At 46.1% G+C, this 26,310-nt stretch overlaps 1 protein-coding gene across 1 annotated transcript in view; it reads left to right on the top strand.

Annotated features, from left to right (window-relative positions):
• The window catches only part of LOC124623084 (serine/arginine repetitive matrix protein 2), a 495,093-nt gene that overhangs the window by 445,930 nt on the left and 22,853 nt on the right, over positions 1–26,310 (top strand). Inside the window, exons 15-19 of the mRNA XM_047148875.1 lie at positions 2,410–2,573; positions 14,068–14,080; positions 19,877–19,915; positions 20,279–20,345; positions 25,960–26,184. Coding sequence (XP_047004831.1) covers positions 2,410–2,573; positions 14,068–14,080; positions 19,877–19,915; positions 20,279–20,345; positions 25,960–26,184 — 508 coding nt within the window. The remainder of the gene's footprint in view (positions 1–2,409; positions 2,574–14,067; positions 14,081–19,876; positions 19,916–20,278; positions 20,346–25,959; positions 26,185–26,310) is intronic.

The following is a 26,310-nucleotide window of genomic DNA, read 5'->3' as shown; positions in this document are numbered from 1 at the left end:
CTAGGCGCTTCAGTCTGGAACCGCGCGACCGCTACGGTCGCAGGTTCGAATCCTGCCTAGGGCATGGCTGTGTGTGTCGTCCTTAGGTTAGTTAGGTTTAAGTAGTTCTATGTTCTAGGGGACTGATGACCTCAAATGTTAAGTCCCATAGTGCTCAGAGCCATTTGAACCATCTGATTTGAATAAAGTTGCTGTTGTTTGTGCCGTGAAGCGTATATGGTTACGATACAGTTCTTGATGGCTTGTTTATTTCCTTCGCCCTAGACAACGACGTACATCTTCCCGTTTTTCGTAAAATTTTAATTTTAATTCCTTGTTATGGCTCTCTTATTTTACTTAGTCTCGTCTGCATCCGTCATTTAAGATGCCACTTGAGGTATCTTTACTGTTGTGTGTTGATCTTAAGTGATCGATTTATTGCGACGTGCCAAGTCTTTACTCGTTCCCTGTAATAACTGTTATCTCCTTTTCAGAATTATCCGGTCGCTGTCTTGTCTTCTCTTGATTTTGTGGTCCTGCTATACGGTGCCATGTATTAGAACACTGGCCTGTTTTGCGATTGCAAAGGGGCGAGGGCTACACTTAAACAACTCAAACGAAATCACAAACACGGTTTCCGTTACTCGTCTTTATTCCAATAAATTCTCAACTCACAACAACTGATAATTAACATGTTTTCAGACAATATGTTCATAGGTGACCAAAACCATAAGTTCGCAGATAACCTGACCTAGAGTCCATATAACAAAGTTCATTTTTCTTAAGTACTCGACCACCGTCTTCTGGTCCCTTTCTTCCTTGGAATCCACAGCACCCACAAAGCACGACTGCAAAGTGGCAAGTGTCTCCTCACTGGCCAGTTCAAATTACACAACCGTCGTCGCTTTCTGCGCTGTGCCCGCTCCTTCTCTTGCTCATATCTGCACATAAATTCCAATAAACGCGGGTACAGTAGGTGCTCTTTACGCTACTACTAATTACAGCCATTTTTTTCACACACACACACATCTTTCATCACTCTAGTAAAAGGAAAGTGAGACGTTTTGCTATGCTTTATAGCGACATGTACTACTACATTGTGCACCTCTAAACATATTCAGATACACCCGGCGTAATGTTCGAATATCGATGGAGGCAACTTCACGGGTAACCTTGTCTTTCAGTTCTTATATTATGCGTGGATTTGTCTCATAGACTTTGCTGTTCAAGTGCCTCCGCAGCAAAAAATCAGATGTTATTAAATCCGGCGTATGTGGTGGCCATAAATGTTTGCTGACAGTTCGTTCCTCAGTGAAGACATCATGGACTTGTTCCAGCGATACCTTAGACGTGTGACATGTTGCCCCACCGTGCTGAAAGAAGCAGTGTTGTGTTTCATAATCAGTGAGTTGAGCGCAAAAGGTATCAAAAATTCACATATATGCAACCATGTTGAGGTTAGTGTCAAAAAGTATCAGTCAGTGATGCGCTTTCCTGTTACACTGCACTACACGCTGATTTTTTCACTGTGTAGTGGTTGGTGACACACAATGTTATGGTTCTTGTTTGTCCAGCACCTCGTGTTCTGTGAACCGAGATGACTGGAAAGATGAAACCATACTTCATCACTCATGATGTAATGGAAATGGTCTAACAAACCATCACTGATGTTGTTCAAAAGCCACGTGCAGTAATCTACACGTTTTGGTTGTCATCCCCGTAATTGCTGCACAAGTCACATGATATGGCTTCAAATTAAGGCTTTTCAATATCCGCTGCCTGTTGGGCCAGTTTACGCCTAGACTTGTTTGGGCTCCGAAGAATTCTTCAGCGAGTGTCTGCAAGAACTTCTGACGTGTAAACTGAAGAAATCCTTTGTGATTTTACATTTTGCACAGATCTGTAGGTGAGCCAATTTTTTCATAGACTCCGTATTACTGTATTTGTTGGTAGACCTCTATCCAGATACTTGACCCCAAAAACTTCGCCAGTACCTTAATCGAACCTGTTTTCAGATATGCTTCCACAGTTTCAATTCTTTCTTCTATTGAGAAAGTCCTTTCGCAGAACGCAAAGAGAAACGTCTGAAATGGTGACAGAAGAACGCTACCAGTCGATTACTACATAAAGCCGTCCATTGTTGTAGCTGTCTACTCTATTTAGGAAGTCAAAATTTTCATTCGCATTGAAAGGGTAGGCGGGCTACTTTTAACTGTGCCATCTTGTGTAGTTCAGCCCTGCTAGAGCGTAATGGTAAGTTGAGTTTTCTATGGACACTCGTTTCCTGTAGCTAAGCATTGCGACTGATAACAAATTGTGTATATTGCTTCATTATACACTGCTTCCTTTTACACTGTTTACTCAAAAGCTTTCGAACATCCTGAAACTTGTGTGTGGCGTATTTACAAGAAATCTCTGCTTGTGCCACAGATGGGCGGCGTGAACAACAGCAACTGTTGCGAGGCGTCCAGCCGGCCGGGCGAGCGGCGGCACTCCAGGGAGGACGGCTCCGACTCGTCCAAAGACTCCAGCCTGCAGAGCGACACCAGCGTCGACTCGGAGGACAGCTTCGCGTCCGTCATCTACGTGCCCAAGTCTGACCAGCAGCAGCAGCCGGTGAGCCACGGGCGGCGGCTTACGTGCGCCAGTTACAGTGTACACAGAATACAGCGCCCGATAGATGCGCAGACGGCAGGGCGCGCGTGGGGAGAGCGGTAGTGGTGGGGGTTACAGGCAGGCGCTGTAGGGGAAATGCCAAGCGCTGGAGGGGAAGTGCCATTCCAAACCGAAACCTCCGCTCGAGTTCTTGTAAATATTAACTGGAGCCCCTCCATGTTCACTCTTGTATGCTGATCAGTCTAAAAGATCTGTCACCTCTGCTTGGTTAATATTTAAAAAGAATTTCGCCCAGAATCAGCGATTTATTTCGCCTGGCTTATTAACCACTTGTAACTTTCAGAGAAGCGTCATGAGTGGCGAATTTTGGGTAACGCCTATACATTTCTCTAATTGCCATAAATTTTTGCTTCTTTTGCCAAAATGCAGCAGAATTTACACAGTCTCGCCTCACTAACATGTTGTGCAGCCTCAGTTGCAAAGAATTCTAAAAAAGTGTTTTATTCAGTTTATTGAGGAATTGAGAAAAGTAATCAGCAATTTATAAAAAAGCACATTCTTGGTAAAAAATAAATGTGTAATGTCTTCACTTATGTTGTTCCAAAACTCCAAAACCCATAGCATTTCTCGTTTCACCATCTGTTGATGCACCTTACAAATTGCATTCTTTCATCGAAAAAGTCTGTAGTTATTGGAATAAAACTATAGATAATGAAGTTTTGCATAATAACCATATGGCAAAATATTCTCCTCTTTGCATGCTATCATTAGCCAAAATCTCATTCCAGTATCTAAAAAAATGGTTCAAATGGCTCTGAGCACTATGGGACTTAACACCTGTGGTCATCAGTCCCCTAGAACTTAGAACTACTTAAACCTAACTAACCTAAGGACATCACACACATCCATGCCCGAGGCACGATTCGAACTTGTGACCGTAGCGGTCTTGCGGATCCAGACTGAAGTGCCTAGAACCACACGGCCACTATGGCCGGCTCATTCCAGTATCTCAGTATCTCAATCCGCTCATGAAATATGAAGAAAATGTTCCACATCATTCTGCCTTTACTACCAGTGTGGCGTGATCACAAATGAGTGTGCTACATCAGACCAATTTTCTCAAGATTGGTGACAGATATAGACCTGCACGCAAGTTAGCTAAAGCCCATACTCTGCAATATATTGTGTAATATGCAACAGATGCAAAATCATAGCGACCTATATTTTTCATTGCAAACTTTTTCGAATTTCGCGCAGTGTCTCACTTCCATGTAAATATCATAATAAATATGACCACTAACGAAATGATGGGCACATCATCATGAACGTCACATATGAAGTTATAAGGAAATCACAAATGATTTTTTTACTAAATAGTTTCCATAAAATCGTTTGAGGACGATTGCAGGGCGTGCGCCTCGATTCTGTCATCACAGTGAGTCATTCACTGGCTGTAAGCAGGCAATGTTGGCCTTCCCTTCCCAACAAACAAATGAACTCGCCCAGCGCTTTGTTGGAAATAGGTCACTGCACATCGGCCACAGTGTCCTACATGGGTTATAGCCGACGTGTGAGCAGTGGTAATAGGGCAAGTGGGCCAGAACCAGCTACCTCCTAATTCATAAATTATATTCAGTTATCAACAAGTTTGCAAATCAAGGTTACTGAGATCTGTTATACAGGGCGATTCAGCTTCTCTTACCAATGTCCTTTTATGCAACCCCACGTGACAGAACAGTGTTGTTGGCCAGTTCGCTCTGGAGATGTGAAGCACATCGTCAAAAGGTCTCAGGATAACTTGTAAAATATACGAAGACATCATAGATGTATTGTAAAAATTTTATTTACAAAACTGCATGAGCACATTAATGCGGCAAGACATACATTATTCTTTTCATTTTGTTATTTATCTCAAATTTTTTTACTTCCACACTTCCTGTTTTTATATCTACTGTTAATTTCGTAGTTTATGATGGTGATACACACTTTATAAGAAACGTTTCTGTACCATTTACGAAAGGTGACGTGCTACAAATAGAATAAACTTACAAAGACACCCAAAATCTACATGACGGCACCGCTAATTACACAAAGAAAGATTGTAGATTCTTTGATAAATGTGCCATAAGTAAGGAAGACTAAGTACTATAAACGGAATAAACTTACAAGGACATCAAAAACCTGTATGATTACACCGCTAATTACATAAAGAAACATTGAAGACAGTTCGGTAAGTACGGCAGAAGTAAGTTATACCATGGTCCAAAACTATCTTGTAACCCATGGCCAATCCTCACTTGTATTTTTTACGATATCATTCCCTTTCTAATAGTTGCCCAAAGCTCTGAGAGGGAACTTAAAAACATCGCTTACATGGCTGTCGCCTGTCTTGGTACCGTTCCTGATACAGATGTAGTGTGGGTGGCAAAAAACATCGACAGGAGCAGCTGAATCACTCGGCAGCATGATACCACTCCAGTTTCAGATTAAAATAAACCATCTCACCATAAAAAATAATAATCTCATTAGGTGGAAAACAAAAAGTTTTATTACACTAAAAAAATATGGAAACATACATAAAATCTTTAAAAATACAAGAAAGGGATGCTATGAATCTATTGAAGTACCAAAAGCGGTTTTTGACAAAGAACTTCTAACTTTGAAAATAATAACGCTAATATAGGCAAAGCTCTGAACAACCGAAGTTAAAATATTCTGGGTTTTTAGGCCAAGTCATATTTCTTCAAACAATCGACGTTTCGGCCTCTGTGCTGGGATCTTCTTCAGGATTTTGTGGTGTCCACGGTAGATTGGGCCCAATCTAGAGTCGATATCACAAGATCGTGAAGAAGATCCCACAACAGAGGTCAAAACGTCGACCGTCTGAAGAAATACGACGTGGCCTAACAACAAAGAAGATTTTAACTTCAGTGACAACGGGACAAAATCCTCCCAACTTACAATCTCAAAAACTGGTCCTAATAAAAAACGGGGACACATGTTAAACAGGACATGAATCGAAGACGAAATTGTTCCCTTCTTCCTCAGCTTTGGGACGTTAAAATTCACGAGTCCAACCATGACAACATATGCACTGTATTCATCCCTCCTTCCGTAATGAGTCTGAATATGGTGCATTGCGAGGGGATACTAAAACTAATACCTCCGAGTTTTTCATGTGAAAATTCTCAAAGCTTTTTAAACAAAACAAACTTTATTAGCATTCCACACCTTTATTCTTCTTGTTTACATATACACGTCAAGAAAAGTTTTACACCAACCCTTTTCTCAGAATTCCTGAAGATAGACGTTGACTGTGGGTATTGTATAACAGACAAAGTCCCTTTGACTGTTCAGAGATGTCACTAAACCCGCCCAAAGATGTAAACAACCATGCATGAGCAGCGCCTATTAGACGAGCGAGGTCCGACAGCCGATCAGTTCCAGTCATTCCACACGGCTCGTGTTGTCTGTAGTTCAACCATGCCTGGACGGACAATACCGCGGTTGGACCGCGTCCGCATTGTTACTTTGTGCCAGGAAAGGCTCTCAACAAGGGAAGTGTCCAGGCGACTCGGAGTGAATCAAAGCGATGTTGTTCGGACATGGAGGAGATACAGAGAAACAGGTACTGTCGATGACATGCCTCGCTCCGGCCTCCCAAGGGCTACTCCTTCAGTGGATGACCGCTACCTACGGATTATGACTCGGTGGAGCCCTGACAGCAGCGCCACCATGTTGAATAATGCTTTTCGTGCAGACACAGGATGTCGTGTTACGACTCAAACTGTGCGCAGTAGGCTCCATGATGTGAATCTTCACTCCCAACGTCCATGGCGAGGTCCACCTTTGCAATCACGACACCATGCAGCGCGGTACAGATGGGCCCAACAACATGCCAAATGGACCGCTCAGGATTGGGCCGGCCGCGGTGGTCTAGCGGTTCTAGGCACTCACCGGAGCCGCGCGACTTCTACGGTCGCAGGTTCGAATCCTGCCTCGGGCATGGATGTGTGTGATGTCCTTGGGTTAGTTAGGTTTAAGTAGCTCTAAGTTCTAGGGGACTGATGACCACAGATGTTAAGTCCCATAGTGCTCAGAGCCATTTGAACCATTTTTGAACCAGGATTGGCATCACATTCTGTTCAGCGATGAGTGTCGCGTATGCCTTCAACCATACAATCGTCGGACACGTGTTTGGAGCCAACACAGTCTAGCTGATAGCCTTAGACACAATGCCCAGCGAGTGCAGCAAGGTGGAGATTCCCTGCCGTTTTGGGTACCATTATGTGGAGCCGACGTACGCCGCTGGTGGCGATGGAAGGCGCCGTAACGGCTGTACGATACGTGAGTGCCATTCTCCGACCGATAGTGCAACCATATCGGCAGCATATTGGCGAGGCATTCGTCTTCATGGACGACAATTCGCGTCCCCATCGTGCACATTTTGTGAATGACTTATTTCAGGAAAACTACATCGCTCGACTGGAGTGGCCAGCATGTTCTCCAGACATGAACCCTATCGATTATGCCTGGGATAAATTGAAAAGGGCTATTTATGGACGACGACGTGACCCACCAACCACTGTGAGGAATCTACGCCGAATCGCAGTTGAGGAGTGGGGGAATCTGGACCAACAGTGTCTTGATGAAGTTTTGGATAGTATGCCACGACGAATATAGTCATGCTTCAGTAAAAGAGGACGTACTACTGTGTATTAGAGGTACCGGTGTGTATAGTAATCTGGACCACCATCTCTGAAAGTCTCGCTGTACAGTGGTACAATATCCAGTGTGTATATTTATTTCTCAACATAGTCACCCTGGCAACGAACACATCTCTCTCAACCGTCACAGTAGAATGGTTGACTTCGTTGATGAAGCTTCAACTTCATCTCTGCTTTCAATGTTGCGTCACTATGAAAGTGAAATCCTCGATGGTATTCCGTAGGTAATGTAAACAGGTGAAAATCAGCAGGGGTCAAGTCGGGACTGTGTGGTGGGAGGTCGATGACAGTGAACCCAAGGTGTTGCCGGCCATTGTGACCTGTTCTAGGCGCTTCAGTCCGGAACCGCGCTGCTACTACGGCCGGAGGTTCGAATCCTGCCTCGGGCATGGATGTGTGTGATGTCCTTAGGTTAGTTAGGTTTAAGTAGTTCTAAGTTTAAGGGACTGATGACCTCAGATGTTAAGTCCCGTAGTTCTTAAAGCCATTTGAACCCATGGTGTCGGATCGTTGCGGATGCCGTAGCGCTCGTGTGTGGTCTGACACCGTCATGGTGAATTAGAGGGTGCTCCATGTGTGGACGAACTCTACGAATTCGGCACTGGATTACAGCACGCTGTTTCTCAGGCAACGACATAGTTACGTACACCGCCCGGCATGTTACACACTACAATTCGGAGCCCTCTAGTGGCAAAGATCTGCAAATATGAAGACATGAAGAATAAAGATTTAGAATGTTAATAACGTTTGTTTTATTTAAAATGTGTAAGACTTTTTACTTTAAAATTTCGGAGGCATTACTTTTCAGCACGCCCTCTTGCTAAACATGCATGCCTCGTTTGGGTCTTCTTCGACGATAGATCAGCGTGCTGGCCAGCCTGGATGTGGTTTCTAGGTGGTCTCGCACATCACAGTAGGTGAATACGGGATTGTAACCCATGTTCCCCGTTAGTCACATGCTACGTAAACATCTATAACATTCGCACCAGAATTTACTTTATACGCAGACAGATTGGCTACGCTTCTATCCTGAAGGGTGGGGGAGGGGGGGGGGGGGTTGAATAGGAGGCAGATGACCATGGCTATTTGGATCAGAATTAGAATCTGAAGAACCCAAATTGATCAGATCTTAGATCGCTTTCTACCAATCTTTTCCATTCCGTAAATAATTCGTGTTAGTACACGAAAACCGAAATAGCATATTACAAAAATAAAAATTAGTGCAAGACTCACATCTGCGTACACATGCGCGCGCTCACATACACACACACACACACACACACACACACACACACACACACACACACACACACGCACGCACACAGAAATTATATGATTCTAGGGTCATAAAAAGAAAATAGCTTTAAAACTTACATCATTATTTGCCCTGTGGGTAAAAAGTCCGTGTTATACAGCAAACGACTTGTTCCTTGTGATGATAAACAGCTGCCGATGATGACGTGGTTAGCATCCTCTTCCGCCATGTACTCGCACGGAGGTGATTCACTCAAATGCTGCAGATGCAGGTGCAGTTCAAAACCTCCGTGACTGGTACGCTGGCGGAACATTGTCACGAAAAACTGCTTCCGATACACGCCAGAGTCACGCCAAGGAACTTCTGGAACTGTCTCTGCACCGCGTGCCGTCCCTTACAGCGGTGTGAGTGACGCAGTCCGCCGTTCCAGTTCTCTCTACTTTGCAGTCACACATACTGTAAGAGGGCTGCGTGGGGCACATGGTCGTATTTCATCGTCCCATTGCGTGCTGGCTACTTCGTGAGCTTGTCAGCTACTTCGCTTCCTCTCGCGCGGCAGTGGCCCCCCAATCACACCGTAACGGTCCTTTTACGACTATGAAACCCCTGCCTCTTGTTCTACAATCTGATACAGCAAGTAGTAGCTAGTGTTTCTGATTAAATGTTTCTTCAAGAGCACCGGCCTGACTTCAGCTTACATGGGGCACGTGAGGACCACAGCTACAGAACTCGTGCTACGGTCGCAGAACGCTGACGACCTTTCCCCTATTACGTGTAAATATTTGGGATTAATATGATTCACAGAATTAGTGACGATGCCAACACTGAAGAAAAAATGCCACGAAATATGCGGCACATAAGACAATAAGTTTGGTATCTCATTCAGAAAAAAATCTAATAAGAGTAACGAATAGATGATTGCAATCTAAAATTGAGACGTAACTGGATGAAGAACAATTCGGCTTCAGAAGGGACAAAGGTACAACAGATTCAGTTGGAGTGTTACAAATAACTGCATAAAGACACGTAGAAAAAAGATGGAAAAGTCTGCCTTATTTTTGTTGGGATGATTTAGTTAAATGCTGCTACCAACAAACGAGTAGTATCACAGTGTAAGGAACAATTATCAAGTGTATAATATTTGCTGAGGTCATGGTTTTATCTAGTGAAGCTGAAAACGCAGTTTACTGTATGCGAAGAAACTGGAATTAAGGTAAATCTGAAAATGACAAAGGCAAGACTTTTACAAGACACTCAATGCAGATAAAAATGAAAATTTGTGATGATTTAGCGGAACTATTTCATCAAAACAGGTATCTAGTTCGCGAAGTAACCACTAATATGATATTTAACCTACATTAATAACACTCTAGAACCGCCTTTTCTGTCTGTTTGAACACGCTAATCTTCAAACCTACCAGATGAATTTTCATGCGGTTTGTCACAGGTAACTTGATCGTTGTTCGGGGGAACGCATAGGCTTTCAAAAAATGGTTCAAATGGCTCTGAGCACTATGGGACTTAACATCTATGGTCATCAGTCCCCTAGAACTTAGAACTACTTAAACGTAACTAACCTAAGGATATCACACAACACTCAGCCATCACGAGGCAGAGAAAATCCCTGACCCCGACGGGAATCGAACCCGGGAACCCGGGCGCGGGAAGCGAGAACGCTACCACACGACCAAGAGCTGCGGGCGCATAGGCTTTATTTCATCAAAATCGGATCACGGAAAAAGAAGGTATCGTAATCCGGTAATCAACTTCCTCTCCTCAAAACCTGTTCAAAAACGTATCTCAGTCTCCCACTCACATTTGTTGTTGCTGCAGTCTTCAGTCCGAAACTGGTTTGATGAGCTCTCCGTACCCCGCGCAAGACTCTTCATCGCCGAATGACTACTGCAACCCACACCTATTTGAAGCTGGTTACTGTACTCGTCTTTTGGTCTTCCTCTGCAATTTTATACCCTCTCCCCACTTCACTTCAGTACTAAACTGGTTATTTCTTCATGTCTCAAAATGTGTCCCATCAACCGATCCCTTCTTTTAGTCAAGTTATGCTATAATTTTTTCTCCCCCATTCTGTTTAATACCTCTTCATTAGTTACGTGACCTACCAATCTAATCTTTATCAATCTTCTGTAGCTTCGCATTTGAAAAGCTTCTATTCCCTTTTTGTCTAAACTGTTTATCATCTGTACAGAAAGCAGATGGCAGTTATAAGAGTCGAGGGACATGAAAAGGAAGTAGTGGTTGGGAAGGGAGTGAGACAGGATCGTAGCCTCTCCCCGATGCTATTCAATCCCAATGTTCTACGGATCCATTTCCTCACATGTATCAGTAGCACTATGGCTGCGGCCTAGGCGGTGTGACTGCGCAGCGTAAGGGCCGTGACCTGTCAGAAAGTGAACTATACGCCGGCTGGGATTGATATGGCTAACAAGGGGAGGCCACGACGTTTCGAAAGCGGATTTACTGCAAACTTCGTACACTCGTAGTACACCACGAGGACAACAAAATGAGTAAGCAGTAGCGCGTACTTCTCAAGCGTTACTGAGAAAATCGCAAGATAATTTCGATCGTCGAATATATATCTGTGCGTGGCGATTTTAACCATGAAGCGGCTGCGACCGAGTGGTGCCGGCATGGTAGCTCAGCGTGTTAGCCGGCACGGTAGCTCAGCGTGTTCGGTCAGAAGGTAATGTGCCCTCTGTAATAAAAATAAAAAAAAATTGAGTTAACAGATCAACAACGAACTTAAATGAATGTCTTACGACGTCCGCCCCGAGCAGATGCAACGAACTAAAGCGAACAAAAAATGCCGGCACGGTAGCTCAGCATGTCAGTCCGGCTTTCGCCGCCGTGCAGTACGGACGTGTTGTTTCCGCCTGCGGAGCGAGCGCGATCACTGTTGTTTACATTTTAGCGGCCGTCAATTACGTGTCGCTTACGTGCACTAGAACCATGGCCAACCGTTTTCGAAAATCAACTTTACGATTCAACTTCTGCAACGACTACGCACGACCAAAGGCCCTGGAAGTGGAACGCTTCCTACGCGACGTTGCTAAGATCCCAGCTTCCGACATCTTGGGCATCCATTTGTCCATATTAAGCAGTACTGTGTACGTCAAAGTCGTAAATGACGCGGTATGTGAAAGAATACTTCGTGACACCAACCATGGATTACGCGTTTGCCACCCCGACGGCAATGTCGGAGCGGTCACTGTCGACCATGCCGGCTTAGGAATGCGCACCGTACGAGTTTTCGAACTCCCGTTCGAGCTTCCGGCGGAAGACGTTATCACGGCTTTCCGCCCCTATGGCACTGTACATGGCCACACTGCCGAACGCTGGGCGCAATTCCAAACGTACCCCGTTCTTAACGGTGTACGGCAGATCACCATCGACCTCCATCGCCACGTGCCATCATACCTGCAAATTAGCGGGTGCCACGCGGTTGTCATATACGACGGCCAACCCAAGACCTGTTCCGGGTGCGGCAAAGAAGTCCACCTCAGATCTGAGTGTCTTCAGCGACGAATCACCCAATTGCCAGCCGCTACCGTGACACCTCCGGCTCCGACGACGATTTTACCGATCACCTACGCATCGGCGCTCTCTTCTCCTCCCACCGGCCGCCGCCCGTCGGACCATGTACCGGTGACTCTTCCAGCTGCTACGGATACCGCCGGGGCCGACACGTCGCGCTCAAATCCTGACGCTCCTCCGGCGCCACTACCAACAGCGACGACTTCCGACACCCACCCGCCTGACTGTATGGACGCCCCTTCATTTGACGTTCCCGCGACGGCCTTCCTCTCAGAGCGACGCGACTCCCTTCCGTCTTCCGACACGGAGGGACGAACCCGCAAACAACGTTCACCTAAGAGGCGCAAGAGGAAGCGCCGTACGGTCTCGGAACGGGACGGATCACCTCCCCGTGATGCTCCAGAGGCCGTCCGACCCGACAAGGCCTCGGAGAACCTACACGATACGAATGACGACAACATGACGCCGACTGTGGATGTGTCGATGCCTACTCTACTGGCTCGCTCAGGTGCTCCTGAACCAGTGGAATCCACCGATGCGACTGCCGCCGAGACGTCCGCCGCCCCTACGACCGAAGTGAAACGTACGACCATCACAACGACAACGCCTTCAATGGTGTGGAGTGAGGACGTCGATGAGGACCCGGACCACACGCTGGGGACAGAGTTACCCCAGACGGAAGCATCGTTACGCCGCTGATAACGCCGTCAGGTGGCGTACGGCACGACTCGCCGTTGCCTCGCCCCTCTTCATCCTCCGCCGGTGGAGTTCCCCTCCACGGCGGGGTACGGCTCCAAACCTACCGAATAGCGACGATCAACACTAACACCATTAGCTATCCCGTGAAACTTCAACTGCTGCAAGAGATGATATGGGCGTCGGACGTCGATATCGCACTACTACAGGAAGTACACTTGGCCACACTTCCAGACGTCGCGGGATATAACACTTATCCTTCTCCTGGTGACCACCTGGGACGCGGCTAGCCATCTACGCCAGGGACGGCATTCCAGTGGCCGATATCACATACCTTCCATCTGCCAGAGGCATGGCCGTCACCGTCATGGGGACGCGTATCGTCAACATTTACGCTCCGTCAGGCTCCACCCGCAGACGCGACAGGGAACTCTTCTATTCAGAGGAAATCGCTCCTTTGTTTCTTGGACGCTGCTTGGGGGTGATTTTAATTGTGTCTTGCACCCCAAAGATCAAGTGCCCCACTACAACACCTGTCAAGAACTGCGTCTTGTCGTCCGAGATCTGTTGCTCCGCGACACTTGGGAAGTTCAGCACGGCGACGCGCCTGGACACACTTACCAGACGAGTCACTCCGCGAGCCGCCTTGATAGAATTTACGTCTCTCGGGAACTCACACCTGCAGTCCAAGGTGCAGAACTTTGGCCCCTGGCCTTTTCGGACCACTGTGCCTACATCTGAAACATTCTCTTCCCCAAGCAAGTGGTCTGGCGTAGTCGTGCACCGTGGAAGCTAAACACCTCCCATCTTCATGATCCCGAATGTCTTCAACGTGTTACCGAGACATGGGCCACCTGTGTACGTCGCTTACCTAAATACTGCACGACCTTGACCTGGTGGCTGGAATGCGCCAAACCTGCCATTCGACGTACTTTGATTCAGTATGGAAAGGAAGTTGCTATGTCGCGCCGGCACACTACCGACTATTTCTACGCCGTTCTCCGCGACCTGGACGCCCAACCGCCCACCCCCGACACCCAGAGGGAACGCAACAGGGTTAAGGCGCAATTTGTAACTTTGACACGCCGTAGACTGCAGGGGGCTATGGTGCGAACCCGATGTCAAGATTCGGCGGAACAAGAACATCCGTCCATGCAACATATCGCCTCCGATAGGAAACATGGACGACAACAACTCATCACCGAGATCACCACCTGTCGCGGCTAGCACGTCACTTGCCAGGCCGAAACCGTCAGTGCCTTTGTCGACCACTACCGCAGAATGTACCAGGAGGAGACTACCAACAACCACGCAGAGGAGTCTGTGTTACCACATGTAACTCGCACCCTCACCAGCGACGAAGCGGACGAGCTGATGGAGCCCATTACGCGTGACGAAATCCACGATGCAATCAAAAAAGGTGCTCTGAATAAGTCACCTGGTGTCGACGGATTGCCGACAGAATTTTATCGCGCTTTCTTCACACTAATGGCGTCACGGTGGACAACGATGTTTCATGAACTGCTGACGATGGGGGACGCCGTACCGCCGTCATTCGTCACGGGAATTATACCCATCCACAAACCGACACCAGGTGTGACGACACCACATTACCATCGCCTGACTCTGCTTAGCGCAGACTGTAAAATTTTTACACGCCTACTGGCAACGCGATGCCGCAAGGTCCTGCCTAGCATTCTATCCCCGGAACAGACAACTCCGGGCGGCTCAGTTAATATACAAACGGCCACAATAGAATGTCGCGATTTAATTGCACTGGCAGCGGCGTGCAGACTCCGCGCCGCAGTGGTTGCCATTGATTTTAACAGCTCATTCGACAATGTGCGGCATCTTTTTCTGTTCTCAGTGATGAACCGCATGGGTTTTCCACCAGCCTTTATCGACGTGATCCGGCGCCTGTACGGCACCGCCGAATCGCTGATTCAGGTTAACGGCCGTGTGGCGGGACCAGTGGCGATCCGGCGCTCCGTACGGCAAGGCTGCCCACTTTCGACCCTACTCTATGCCTTAAGCCTGTTGCCACTCATCGGGAGTCTGACGAGCCACCTTTCTGGTCTCACTTTGCGACAGCACAGTTTGCGATGTCGTGCATATGCGGACGACCTCCTCCTCTTGATCCGCTCACGGAGTGAGCGCACACGGTACTTGATTTGATATCAACGTACGGCACTGCAGCGGGCAGTAACATGAATGTGGCTAAATCCGCGGCGATGCCCATTGGACGCGGCCTCTCACACGACGACTTAGCACCTCTCCCGTGTGTACAAAAACTACGATACCTTGGTATCATTTTCACCTCCACCGTGCGCCGCTCCGCTGCCATCAATTTTCGGCGTGCACCCCAAACTATCCGCACGACGGTGCGACAAAATCTTCTCCGACGACTCGATTCTTTACAACGTGTCCAATACCTCAATCAACATGTGGCGTCCAGAATGGACCACATTGCACAGGTCCTCCCGCTGCCATCAACTATTGGACGCAGTCTCCAGGCTGCCTTCGGATACTTCCTTACGACCGGTACGCTCTTTAAGGTCCGCTACGACACGCTCACCCTTCCCCCGCGAGCGGGGGGCCTCGGCCTTGTCAACGTGCGACTCCGCGCGGCGTCCTTGTACATGTCCACCATGCACAAGCAGTGGCACGGGGGCACCTCCCTTACGCGCAGCTTGCTGGAAATTCTTGTGCCCGCGACCATAACACCACCAGTACCAGTCGGACACATCACGCACCAGCTGACGCACATTTCTGATTTCATCGTCGACTTCAGTTATGCTCACACACACTTACCGACCACGCGTTCTCCTCGACCTAAAGATTTTTACACCCCACTCCTTCGTTCCATATCCAGCAACAATATCGAACTGAGGCATCCGTCCACGCGGTGGCCCACGGTTTGGCGTCACATCCACGAGCCTTTTCTTCCCTCCAGCGTCGGGGCAACATGGTACCAAGTTGCAAATGAAAAATTCGTCACAAATCATCGCCTTCACGCCATCGGACTACAGGACTCTCCACTTTGTTCCATTTGCCACCTCGTGGATGACGATGTCCATCAACTGACTTGTGCTGCCACCAGTGACGTCTGAAAACTTGCCCGACAGTTCGTTGCCTGTTACCTCCGCGTTCCGCCGGACTCGATTGACCCATGGACTTTTATCCATCCTCAGAATACTTATTTCCCCGCCACCAAAAATCATGCGATTGTATGGGTCAAGGGATGGACGATCACCTACATGTATAATGATGGCGACAAATCTCGCCTTGAATTCTGGCAGTACTTACAAACCGCCCACAGTGAAGTCGAACACCGACCGCGCTACCGCGCCTTCTTCGCCAATTACCTACATGCGATCTTTACGTCACCCCCGCTCAGTTGGATGGTGCCACACACCGACAACACTTCCGCCCCCCCCCCCCCCTGCTGACATCTGAGACCCCCCGCGCTACTTTCTACATTGTAACCCACAGTGGAGTAGGCCCATGGACACGCGCCTCCTTTCTTTTATGCACTACACAAGAAAACACTAGTTTTCCCCTCACTCCACTGTATATTGCTTCACACCTCTTAACCTACATCAATATTATTATTCTTTTTTTTCCTACTCCAAAAAAAAAAAAAAGCGTGTTCGGTCAGAGGGCAGGTTGTCCTCTGTAATAAAAAAACTGAGTAAAGGATTCAACGATCAACTTGAACGGACGCCATGTGACGTCCGCACAGGCCAAACGCAACGAACTATACTGAACAAAATGAAAAAAGAAAAAAGAAAGCGTGTTCGGTCAGAGCGTTAGCTACCCTTTATAATAAAAAAACTGAACGAACGGATGAACGAACGAAGTGTACGGGAGGCATCGAACGTCCGCCGTGAAAAAATTCAGCGAACAATATAGAACAAAATGTTTTTTTTTTTTTAAGTGTTTGGCGTTCAAGTCGCTGGATCGAGTTCCGTTCGTCAGTTTTTTTTTATTTGCAACACAGTCATTTCCTTTATTATTTATATTACAATTGATATAATGGCGAAAATACGTGTAATCGGATGAACTTTTATTAAATTTACAATGTTATTTGGCAGTCTACTAATTTTTATTATCATAAATAATGTAATATTCGTAACTATCGATAGTAAACGACCAAACGCATAAAATTATACTGAAAATGTATGCTTGTCCGCGATTTGAGAAATCCCTTATACCTGGAAGGAGCCCGAAACGACTTGTTACCTCCAAGTTTTGACCGGCACAGACGGCTTTCGAAAGACGTACAATTAATCGTCGCTTTCGACATTTCGAGTACAAGTTGCAGGATGGTATTTTTCGTAAAAACATGGAAAACATAAAGTTAAACGGCACCAGCTGCATTGGATAAATGCTATGTTTCCGCATACGCAAGGTCTTTTGACGATTTCCGTGGAAAAACAAACTTCGTGAACATTTTCAAAAACCTCTCTTTCAGACGATAGTTTGGAAGCAAACCATGCATAACGCAGTATTTCCTTAAAAATCGGCGCTGATAATTGGTTATGCAGTATCGAGTGTATTTTAATAGCGTCTTTCGAGAAGCAATTTCTCGTTCTCTTTCGATTAAATACGAACAGTTTTGAAGACAAGGACAAGCATACATTTTCAGTATCACTTTATGCGTTTGGTCGTTTACTAGTCGATAGTTATGAATATTACATTATTTGTGATAATAAAAATTAGTAGACTGCCAAATAACATTGTAAAGTTAACAAAAGTTCATCCGATTACACGTATTTTTCCCATTATATCAATTGTAATACAAATAGTAAAGAAAATGACTGTGTTAAAAATAAAAAAAACTGACGAACGGAACTCGATTCAGCGATGGCTTGCACGCCAAAAACTTTTTTTTTTAAACATTTTGTTCTGTATTGTTCGCTGAATTTGTTCAGGGCGGACGTCCGATGACACCTGTTACGTTCGGTCGTTCACCCGTTCGCTCAGGGTAACTACCGCCCTTACAGACACGCTTTTTTTCAGTTGATCTCATTTTGTTGGTTATAGTTTGTTCTGTTTGTTCGGGGCAGACGTCCTATGACGTCCGTTTAAGTTCATCGGTGATCCATTCACTCAGATTTTTTTATTGCAGAGGGCAGCTAACCCTCTGACCGAGCACGCTGAGCTACCGCACCGGCGAAGACGCTGAGCTACCGTGCCGGCACCACTCGGCCGCGGCCGCTTCATGGTTAAAACGGCCACGTACAGATATATATTCGACGATCGAAATTACTTTGCGATTTTCTCAATAACGCTTGAGAAGTACGCGCTACTGCTTCCTCATTTTGTTGTGTACATCTACATCTACACTTACATCCATACTCCGCTAGCCACCTGACGGTGTGTGGCGGAGGGTACCTTGAGTATCGGTTTTCCCTTCTATTCCAGTCTCGTATTGTTCGTGGAAAGAAGGATTGTCGGTATGCTTCTGTGTGGGCTCTAATGTCTCTGATTTTATCCACGTGGTCTCTTCGCGAGATATATGTAGGAGGGAGCAATATACTGCTTGACTCTTCGGTGAAGGCATGTTCTCGAAACTTTAACAAAAGCCCGTACCGAGCTACTGAGCGTCTCTCCTGCAGAGTCTTCCACTGGAGTTCATCTATCATCTCCGTAACGCTTTCGCGATAACTAAATGATCCTGTAACGAAGCGCGCTGCTCTCCGTTGGATCTTCTCTATCTCTTCTATCATCCCTATCTGGTACGGATCCCACACTGCTGAGCAGTATTCAAGCAGTGCGCGAACAAGCGTACTGTAACCTACTTCCTTTGTTTTCGGATTGCATTTCCTTAGGATTCTTCCAATGAATCTTAGTCTGGCACCTGCTATACCGACGATCAACTTTATATGATCATTCCATTTTAAATCACTCCTAACGCGTACTCCCATATAATTTATGGAATTAACTGCTTCCAGTTGCTGACCTGCTAATTTGTAGCTAAATGATAAGCGATCTATCTTTCTATGTATTCGCAGCACATTACACTTGTCTACATTGAGATTCAATTGCCATTCCCTGCACCATGCGTCAGTTCGCTGCAGATCCTCCTGCATTTCAGTACAATTTTCCATTGTTACAACCTCTCGATACACCACAGCATCATCTGCAAAAAGCCTCAGTGAACTTCCGATGTCATCCACAAGGTCATTTATGTATATTGTGAATAGCAACGGTCCTATGACACTCCCCTGCGGCACACCTGAAATCACTCTTACTTCGGAAGACTTCTCTCCATTGAGAATGACATGCTGCGTTCTGTTATCTAGGAACTCTTCAATCCAATCACACAATTGGTCTGATAGTCCATATGCTCTTACTTTGTTCATTACGCGACTGTGGGGAACTGTATCGAACGCCTTGCGGAAGTCAAGAAACACGGCATCTACCTGTGAACCCGTGTCTATGGCCCTCTGAGTCTCGTGGACGAATAGCGCGAGCTGGGTTTCACACGACCGTCTTTTTCGAAACCCATGCTGATTCCTACAGAGTAGATTTCTAGTCTCCAGAAAAGTCATTATACTCGAACATAATACGTGTTTCTAAATTCTACAACTGATCGACGTTAGAGATATAGGTCTATAGTTCTGCACATCTGTTCGACGTCCCTTCTTGAAAACTAGTATGACCTGTGCCCTTTTCCAATCCTTTGGAACGCTTCGCTCTTCTAGAGACCTACGGTACTACGAGTCTACGAAGTTTACAGTAAATCCGCGTTCCAAACGTCGTGGCCTCCCCTTGTAAGTCTCGGACGTTCCCTGGTGTCCGGGAAGAATCGATATACCCTACGGCCCTTATCGTTGAACTCCCATTCCCTTTGCCAGTATCCACCCGTCATTTAACGAGTTGGCACTTCTCAATAATGTCCTGCCGGTAGTCTCGATTACCTTATTCTGCCTCCCCCTCCTCAGACAGTACACTGCCTATTGCCTACAGAGAGCATGTGTGCGTGTGTGCGCAGGAGTCGAGCCACAGCACTTCCCCGCTGAGCCTGCAGCAACAGCAGCAGCAGCTGTCGCCGCCGAAGTCCCCACAGCCCGCCTCCCCCAAGCTGCGGACCGCCTCCGCGTCGCCGCCCAGCCCGGAGCCGTCTCCGCCGCCGCTGTCGACGCCGCCCCCGGCGCCGTCGTTCCTCGCGCCGCCGCTGACGCCGCCGCCGTCGCCGCGCCTGCCGTCCCCGCAGCCACAGCCGCCCCCGCAGCCGCCGGTCGCCGTTTCTGTGTCCGTGGAGCCTCCGGAGGACGAACCGCCGCCTCCGCCGCCCCCGGAAGGCGCCACCTCGACGGCCACCGCCCCCGTCGCCCCCGAGCCCCCCGCCGCCCCGGCGCCTTCCACCAGCCCGGCCACCCCTGCCGCCCCCGCCGTCACGCCGGAAGCCGAAGCTGACGCCGAAGCGGAGGCGGAACTCAAGAAGCAGCGCCTGCGGCAGGTGCAGGAGATGCTCCGAACGCGAATCACGCCTCTGGCGTCGCGATCATCAGGTAACAAGGGGATCCCGTTATTATATCCCTTAAAAATGTATAACTATTTATTTTTAGAGGATATAATAATGTAACTATTTATTTAGAGGACACACTCTCCTAGTAAATTTGTTTGTCCTTTGATTTATCGTGATCTGTTACTGATTTTTAGTGAAGTTTGTTTTTACGTTTAGCTTTCAAAAAAATACAAAAGAGATATAATAAGCAAAATAATGAATTTGGCAGGTTGCCAATGACGTATTATATCTGGTTTTATCGAGCGCCAGGCTCCCTACAAATTACTGTAAATGCAATAGCGTAGTATTACTCAGCTCCAGTTCACTGATCTGAAATTTTTACAATCACAGAAAATAGACAAGTTTTAATAAAATTATTTCACTGGATTCTTTCAATTAATCTCGCTGAATATTTTTACATAATTTCTTCCGCTCCAGCTATCAGACATTCTGCTGTGAAAAAATATTTTTAAATGTACCGCGTAATCGAGCCTAATTGTTAACAGTCAGAGATCACTGTTACTCGCTCCGCAGCAGCTGGAAACATGCTAAATAATTGTCGTTAAATATTCTTTTCATAAGATAAATGTGGCGTAGGTTCTTGAAATAACACACGGAGATCACTTTATACTAATATATTCTTACTAGGACACAGTTTACACCATTAAATATTTACAATTACGTAACGACGGAAACAAATGCTAGCGCAGCACAATAGCTTGCGTACCTTATTCCAGCTAACACCAGAACGAACAGCACAAAACACACTAGACAGAACAATGAGCATTGCATTGTGTTTTATACTCTTACAAAGATAATATAACTTCTTTTAATTACTTACACACTATAATTTCATACAATAAAAATAATGTCTTTTCTGCATCTATCGATCTATATTGTATATTTTTACAGTTAGTGTTATTACCTTTCGCAGATAAATCGATGTTTGCAGTTCATTTTGGGTCACATACAGTCATTTTTATTTATGTTTCACCTCGCTAATGGTGAATAGTGCAAAAGGGACACTACACCGTCAGATGTTTCTTCCGCCAGAAACGACGTGTCCACATAAAATTACGCTAGTAAAAAATAGTCTGAAATATAATCGTCACGGCTTTCTTGCCGCATAAGTGCGACGTTTCGGGAAAACTGCTCTCTCTCTCTCTCTCTCTCTTTCCATTTTCTACCGAAATTTGCCAGAAGATGGCTAGACACAGTAGTCTTTCCGAAACGTCGCACTGAAACACCCCGAAAAACTCTCTGTACACAAAAAAAATCATCTTTCATTCTAAAGCAGAACTCGATAAAAATGCTAAAAGGGTGAGAAAACCTGATGCACTTCTAGTAGAAGGAATATAAAGGTGTGTGTCCACTAGCAAGTAACTTCGGCAATCGCTTACTGAGGTGTTTACATTAGAACAAACACTTGTGCAAGTTTACTTCTGCAAGTCGCTTCGGCAAGTTAATTCCAGGAACTTGCTGCAGGTGCCTACAGAAGTGTTTTCACTAGAGTCGTGTCCGCCCCTGGTAGCTGAGTGGTCAGCGCGACGAAATGTCATACCTAACGGCCTGGGTTCAGTTCCCGGCTGGGTCGGAGGTTTTCTCAGGGGCTGGGTGTTGTGTTTTCCTTATCATTTCATCCCCATCGGCACGCAATTAGCCGAAGTGGCATCAACTCGAAAGACTTGCACCAGGCGAACAGTCTACCCGACGGGAGGCCCTAGCCACACGGCATTTCCATTCACTAGAGTCGCGTCGTATGCTAGGCAAGTGAAACTTTACAGTCGCGAACTTAAAAACAGAGCAGTTGATACCGTTCTGTATTATTATTGTTATTATTATTATGATTGAAGAAAACTCCTTACGAAGAACAAGGATAACAAGAAGAAGAGAAATGTTTGGGTGAGAAAGTCAAAAGACTACGCTCAAATAACAAACTTTCTATCAATGTCGTATACTACTCCTGAGCATGTCTTTTCTATTGTACAATCAAGTGTTCGAGAACAGGATCCAAAAACGCAGCAAACTACGTCACCAAGAGACGATATTTTAATTGCTCTTCCATTTCAGCTTAAAGTATTTATTAGAAATTATGCAATTATAAATAAATTAGCTAAAATTTAAAGACGTCTGTACAGCTATTCTGCTCTCCCGTCTGGTGAAATACAGTAATTGGTAAATTCATTTAGCGCTTAATTGGCTGTGGCGGCCAGTTATATGCTCGTATATTTAGAGAGTACAATGGTACATTTGTTTCGGCCCATCTGTTATTCCGTCGTTCTCGTTCCCGACACTTATATTTTCGTGCTGGCATTGAACACACAAAACTTCTTCGGGTTTGAGAGAATTTTCCAGCAACTAGGATGTTTGGCAAGTACTTGTAGCAAGATGCAACAAACTATTTCCACTAACACTGGAACATCCCAGGTGTGAAATGAAATGATCGTATGGCATTTATTAACCGGGATATCCCCTTCGGGGTTCGGCCGACGTATTGCAAGTCTTTTTAGTTGACGCCCATTCGGCGACTTGCGGCCCGGGTGTAAATAAACGATCTTTATGAAACTTGCAGGGTATGCAGAGGGGTCAAAATAATAGAATATATATTTTTTCGTTTTTGTCCAGTGAAATACACGCCGAAAGGTAGTTTGGCGTATTATGTTTAGAAGGAATATGTTCGAAAGCATGATAAATTAAAAAATGTGTTTTAAAGAAAAGTTGAAATGTAATTAACGTCCACGAAAATTGTACAATCAACTTTTGTAATAATTTGAAACTTTGCAAAATACCCTGCCACCATTAACTAATTTTGAAAAAAGAAAACTTTTGTTACAACACAAATTAAAGAAACTTTCACGTCACATCGATCGATGTGCAATGAAGCTGGTTTCTAAAATGCCTTTTTTGGAAATATGCTGTACAGGAAATGCTGTCGTAGTATTTCCAACATACCTAGTCAAAATATCTAAACGTTCATTACTATTCTAAATATTAGGCTTGACTTTTTTGTTTCGTGTTTTAATTTGTAATTATAAGTTTAAATTAATGATTTTTTAGTTTACCATTTAACCTATGTGTATTTTGTTAACTGCAAATGATAAATAACTTATTATCACGACAAACTATAGGTTTGCTACTTTCAGTTAACGAATAGAAAGCAGACTGCCAAAAGAACATTGCTACAAACTTCGAAACGTCGTTTTACATGTCATAAAAATGTTCTCCCATACAACAGTCTCACGCGTAAACCGTTAAAAAAATTGCCAGTAGTGAATTTCGAACACGGGACCTTTAGACTGAAGAGCTGACGCTCTAACACCTTTTTTTTTTTTTTTAAGCTCATTTTGTTCGTTACTGGTCGTTATATTTGCTCGGGGCGGACGTGACATGACGCTTGTTAAAGTTCATCGTTGATCCATTCACTCAGTTTTGTTAATACAGAGGGCAGCTATTCCTCCCACCGAACACGCTAAGCTACCGTGCCGGCAACCAACTCCCCTACCTCTAATCTCCAGATCGTAGGTCGCAGATACGCTTTTCCTATACACCGTGGTTCTTGCGTTACTTTTCGTCCGCAGCTCGTGGTCGTGCGGTAGCGTTCTCGCTTCCCACGCCCGGGTTCCCGGGTTCGATTCCCGGCGGGGTGAGGGATTTTCTCTGCCTCGTGATGACTAGGTGTAGTGTGCTGTCCTTAGGTTAGTTAGGTTTAAGTAGTTCTAAGTTCTAGGAGACTGATGACCATAGATGTTAAGTCCCATAGTGCTCAGAACCATTTGGCGTTACTTTTAATTACCATTTACACATGTTCTACTCGACGACAGCACATAGCACGAACTAAATCGGTTTTGGTTGATACTCTATCTTCACACAACGTTTGGTACCGATCTGGGTGACATCTGGAGGTTTTCGTGTAAGCTCTTAAGGATACCTTCGGTTTGTGAAAGGTGATAGCAGCTACGGACAAGTAAATATAGAGTATGCGTTGGTTTCGACATGCAGCATGTCCTAATGTGCTATCAATTTTACGACGAAAGAGGGAGGAATCCATCTTCTTTTCTTTCCATAGTAAATTTAATACTAGCGTGAATATAATTCAGACGCACCATAAATCGATGTAATTCATGCTTTCCCTGTATCGTCCACGTAACTCCAGAAGACAAGTCCATCAATCTGCTCATGAAAGTCACCATTAAACTGGAAATAAGACGCCAAGAGTATATCTTCAAATAAGGCCGTGATATTTTTGTCAAAATGTTGACCGATAAGAGACAAAGAATCCTTTAATGGTACCTTGGTACATAATGATATCACGTCAAAACTAACCAGAACATACATACTATTTAGCCTGAGGTTGCTAAGTTTCTGAATAAAATCCACAAAATTATGAATGTGGCGTATACATTTTCCCACCAATGCTTCTAAAAATGAAGCTAAATATTTGGCAGAATGATCGTTTTTTTTATTTACTAAGATGGTATCGGTTCTTTCGGACATGTCCGAATGAACAGATACCATCGGCGACCAAGCAGCTCGTTAGAATGAAATTACAATGAAATGAACACCCTTAGCTGCTTACAGGCGTTGACATACGTCAATGGGGACAGATGAAAGTGTGTGCCCCGACCGGGACTCGAACTCGGGATCTCCTGCTTACATGGCAGACGCTCTATCCATCGTTTTATTTTTTTTTTTTTTTTTGTTGTTGTTTAATCTCATTTTGTTCGGTTTCGTTCGGTGCATCTGCTCGGGGTGGACGTCGTAAGACACCCGTTTCAGTTCGTTGTTGATCCATTAACTCAGTATTTTTGTTACAGAGGGCAGCTAGCCCTCTGACCGAATACGCTGTGCTGATATGAAACCTCCTGGTAGATTAAAACTGTGTGCCGGACCGAGACTCGAATTCGATACCTTTGCTTTTCGCGGGCAAGTGCTCTACCAACTGAGCTACCCAAGCACAGCATCTGAGCCACCAAGGACACAGAGGATAGCGCGACTGCGGGGATTTATCTCTGGGACGCCTCCCGCGAAACCCACATTCTCAACGTATTGTCCCGCAGTACATTCGTAGTGCCCCCGCCCATTATACTCATTACTCGCGGCGCGTTGCCGATTCCCGTAAGAGTTCGGGCACTGTTTGTGCATTCGCACAGAACAAGAAGATGGTCAAGTGGCCGGTGAGCCTTAACTATATATTTACTAAGATGGTATCTGTTCTTTCGGACATGTCCGAATGGGCGGGGGCACTACGAATGTAGTGCGGGACAATACGTTGAGAATGTGGGTTTCGCGGGAGGCGTGCCAGAGATAAATCCCTGCAGTTGCGCTGTCCTCTGTATCCTCGGTGGCTCGGATGGATAGAGTGTCTGCCGTGTAAGTAGGAGATCGCGAGTTCGAATTCCGGTCGGGGCACACATTTTCATCTGTCCCCGTTGACGTATGTCAACGCCTGTAAGCAGCTAAGGGTGTTCATTTCATTGTAATTTCAGAAAGATCGTTATTGGCCGCTTAGACATAAAATCTCAGTAGTACCGCAGTTCGCACTTTTAATCTTACAACTTCCTCTGGGAGCGACGAAGCGTTCAGTGAGGCAGCAGTCCCCAGTGTTACGTTGGTGGCAGGCGGGGGCTCGTCGAGGCCCATGTTCCCGCTGGTGCGGCGATCGTCGACGGCGGGCACTGGGGCCAGGCCGGAGCCGCTGGCGCGCCCGCTGCCTCGCCTACTCTCGCTGGAGCTCTTCAACCCAGAGACGGACGACATGGACAGCGACTCCAGCGGCGTCTCCTCCCCGGACTCCGTGAGCTCCGTCATCAGCGTCCTCACCGAGGAACCCGCCCAGCCGGCAGGTGAGCACGCCTACATGCGCACTATCTGGTCAAAAGTATCCGGAAACCTTCTGGTGGACATTATTATCGGAAGTGTCCACACTTCGTCTTGAACTCTGCTGGGGACCCGTTCAGTGAGGTGTCTGA

The sequence above is a fragment of the Schistocerca americana genome, chromosome 7 (genome assembly GCF_021461395.2).
Source record: "Schistocerca americana isolate TAMUIC-IGC-003095 chromosome 7, iqSchAmer2.1, whole genome shotgun sequence".
In the NCBI taxonomy this organism is placed as follows: Eukaryota; Metazoa; Arthropoda; class Insecta; order Orthoptera; family Acrididae; genus Schistocerca; species Schistocerca americana.
The sequence above is the reverse complement of the archived record's forward strand: the minus strand, read 5'-3'. Positions and strand labels throughout refer to the sequence as shown.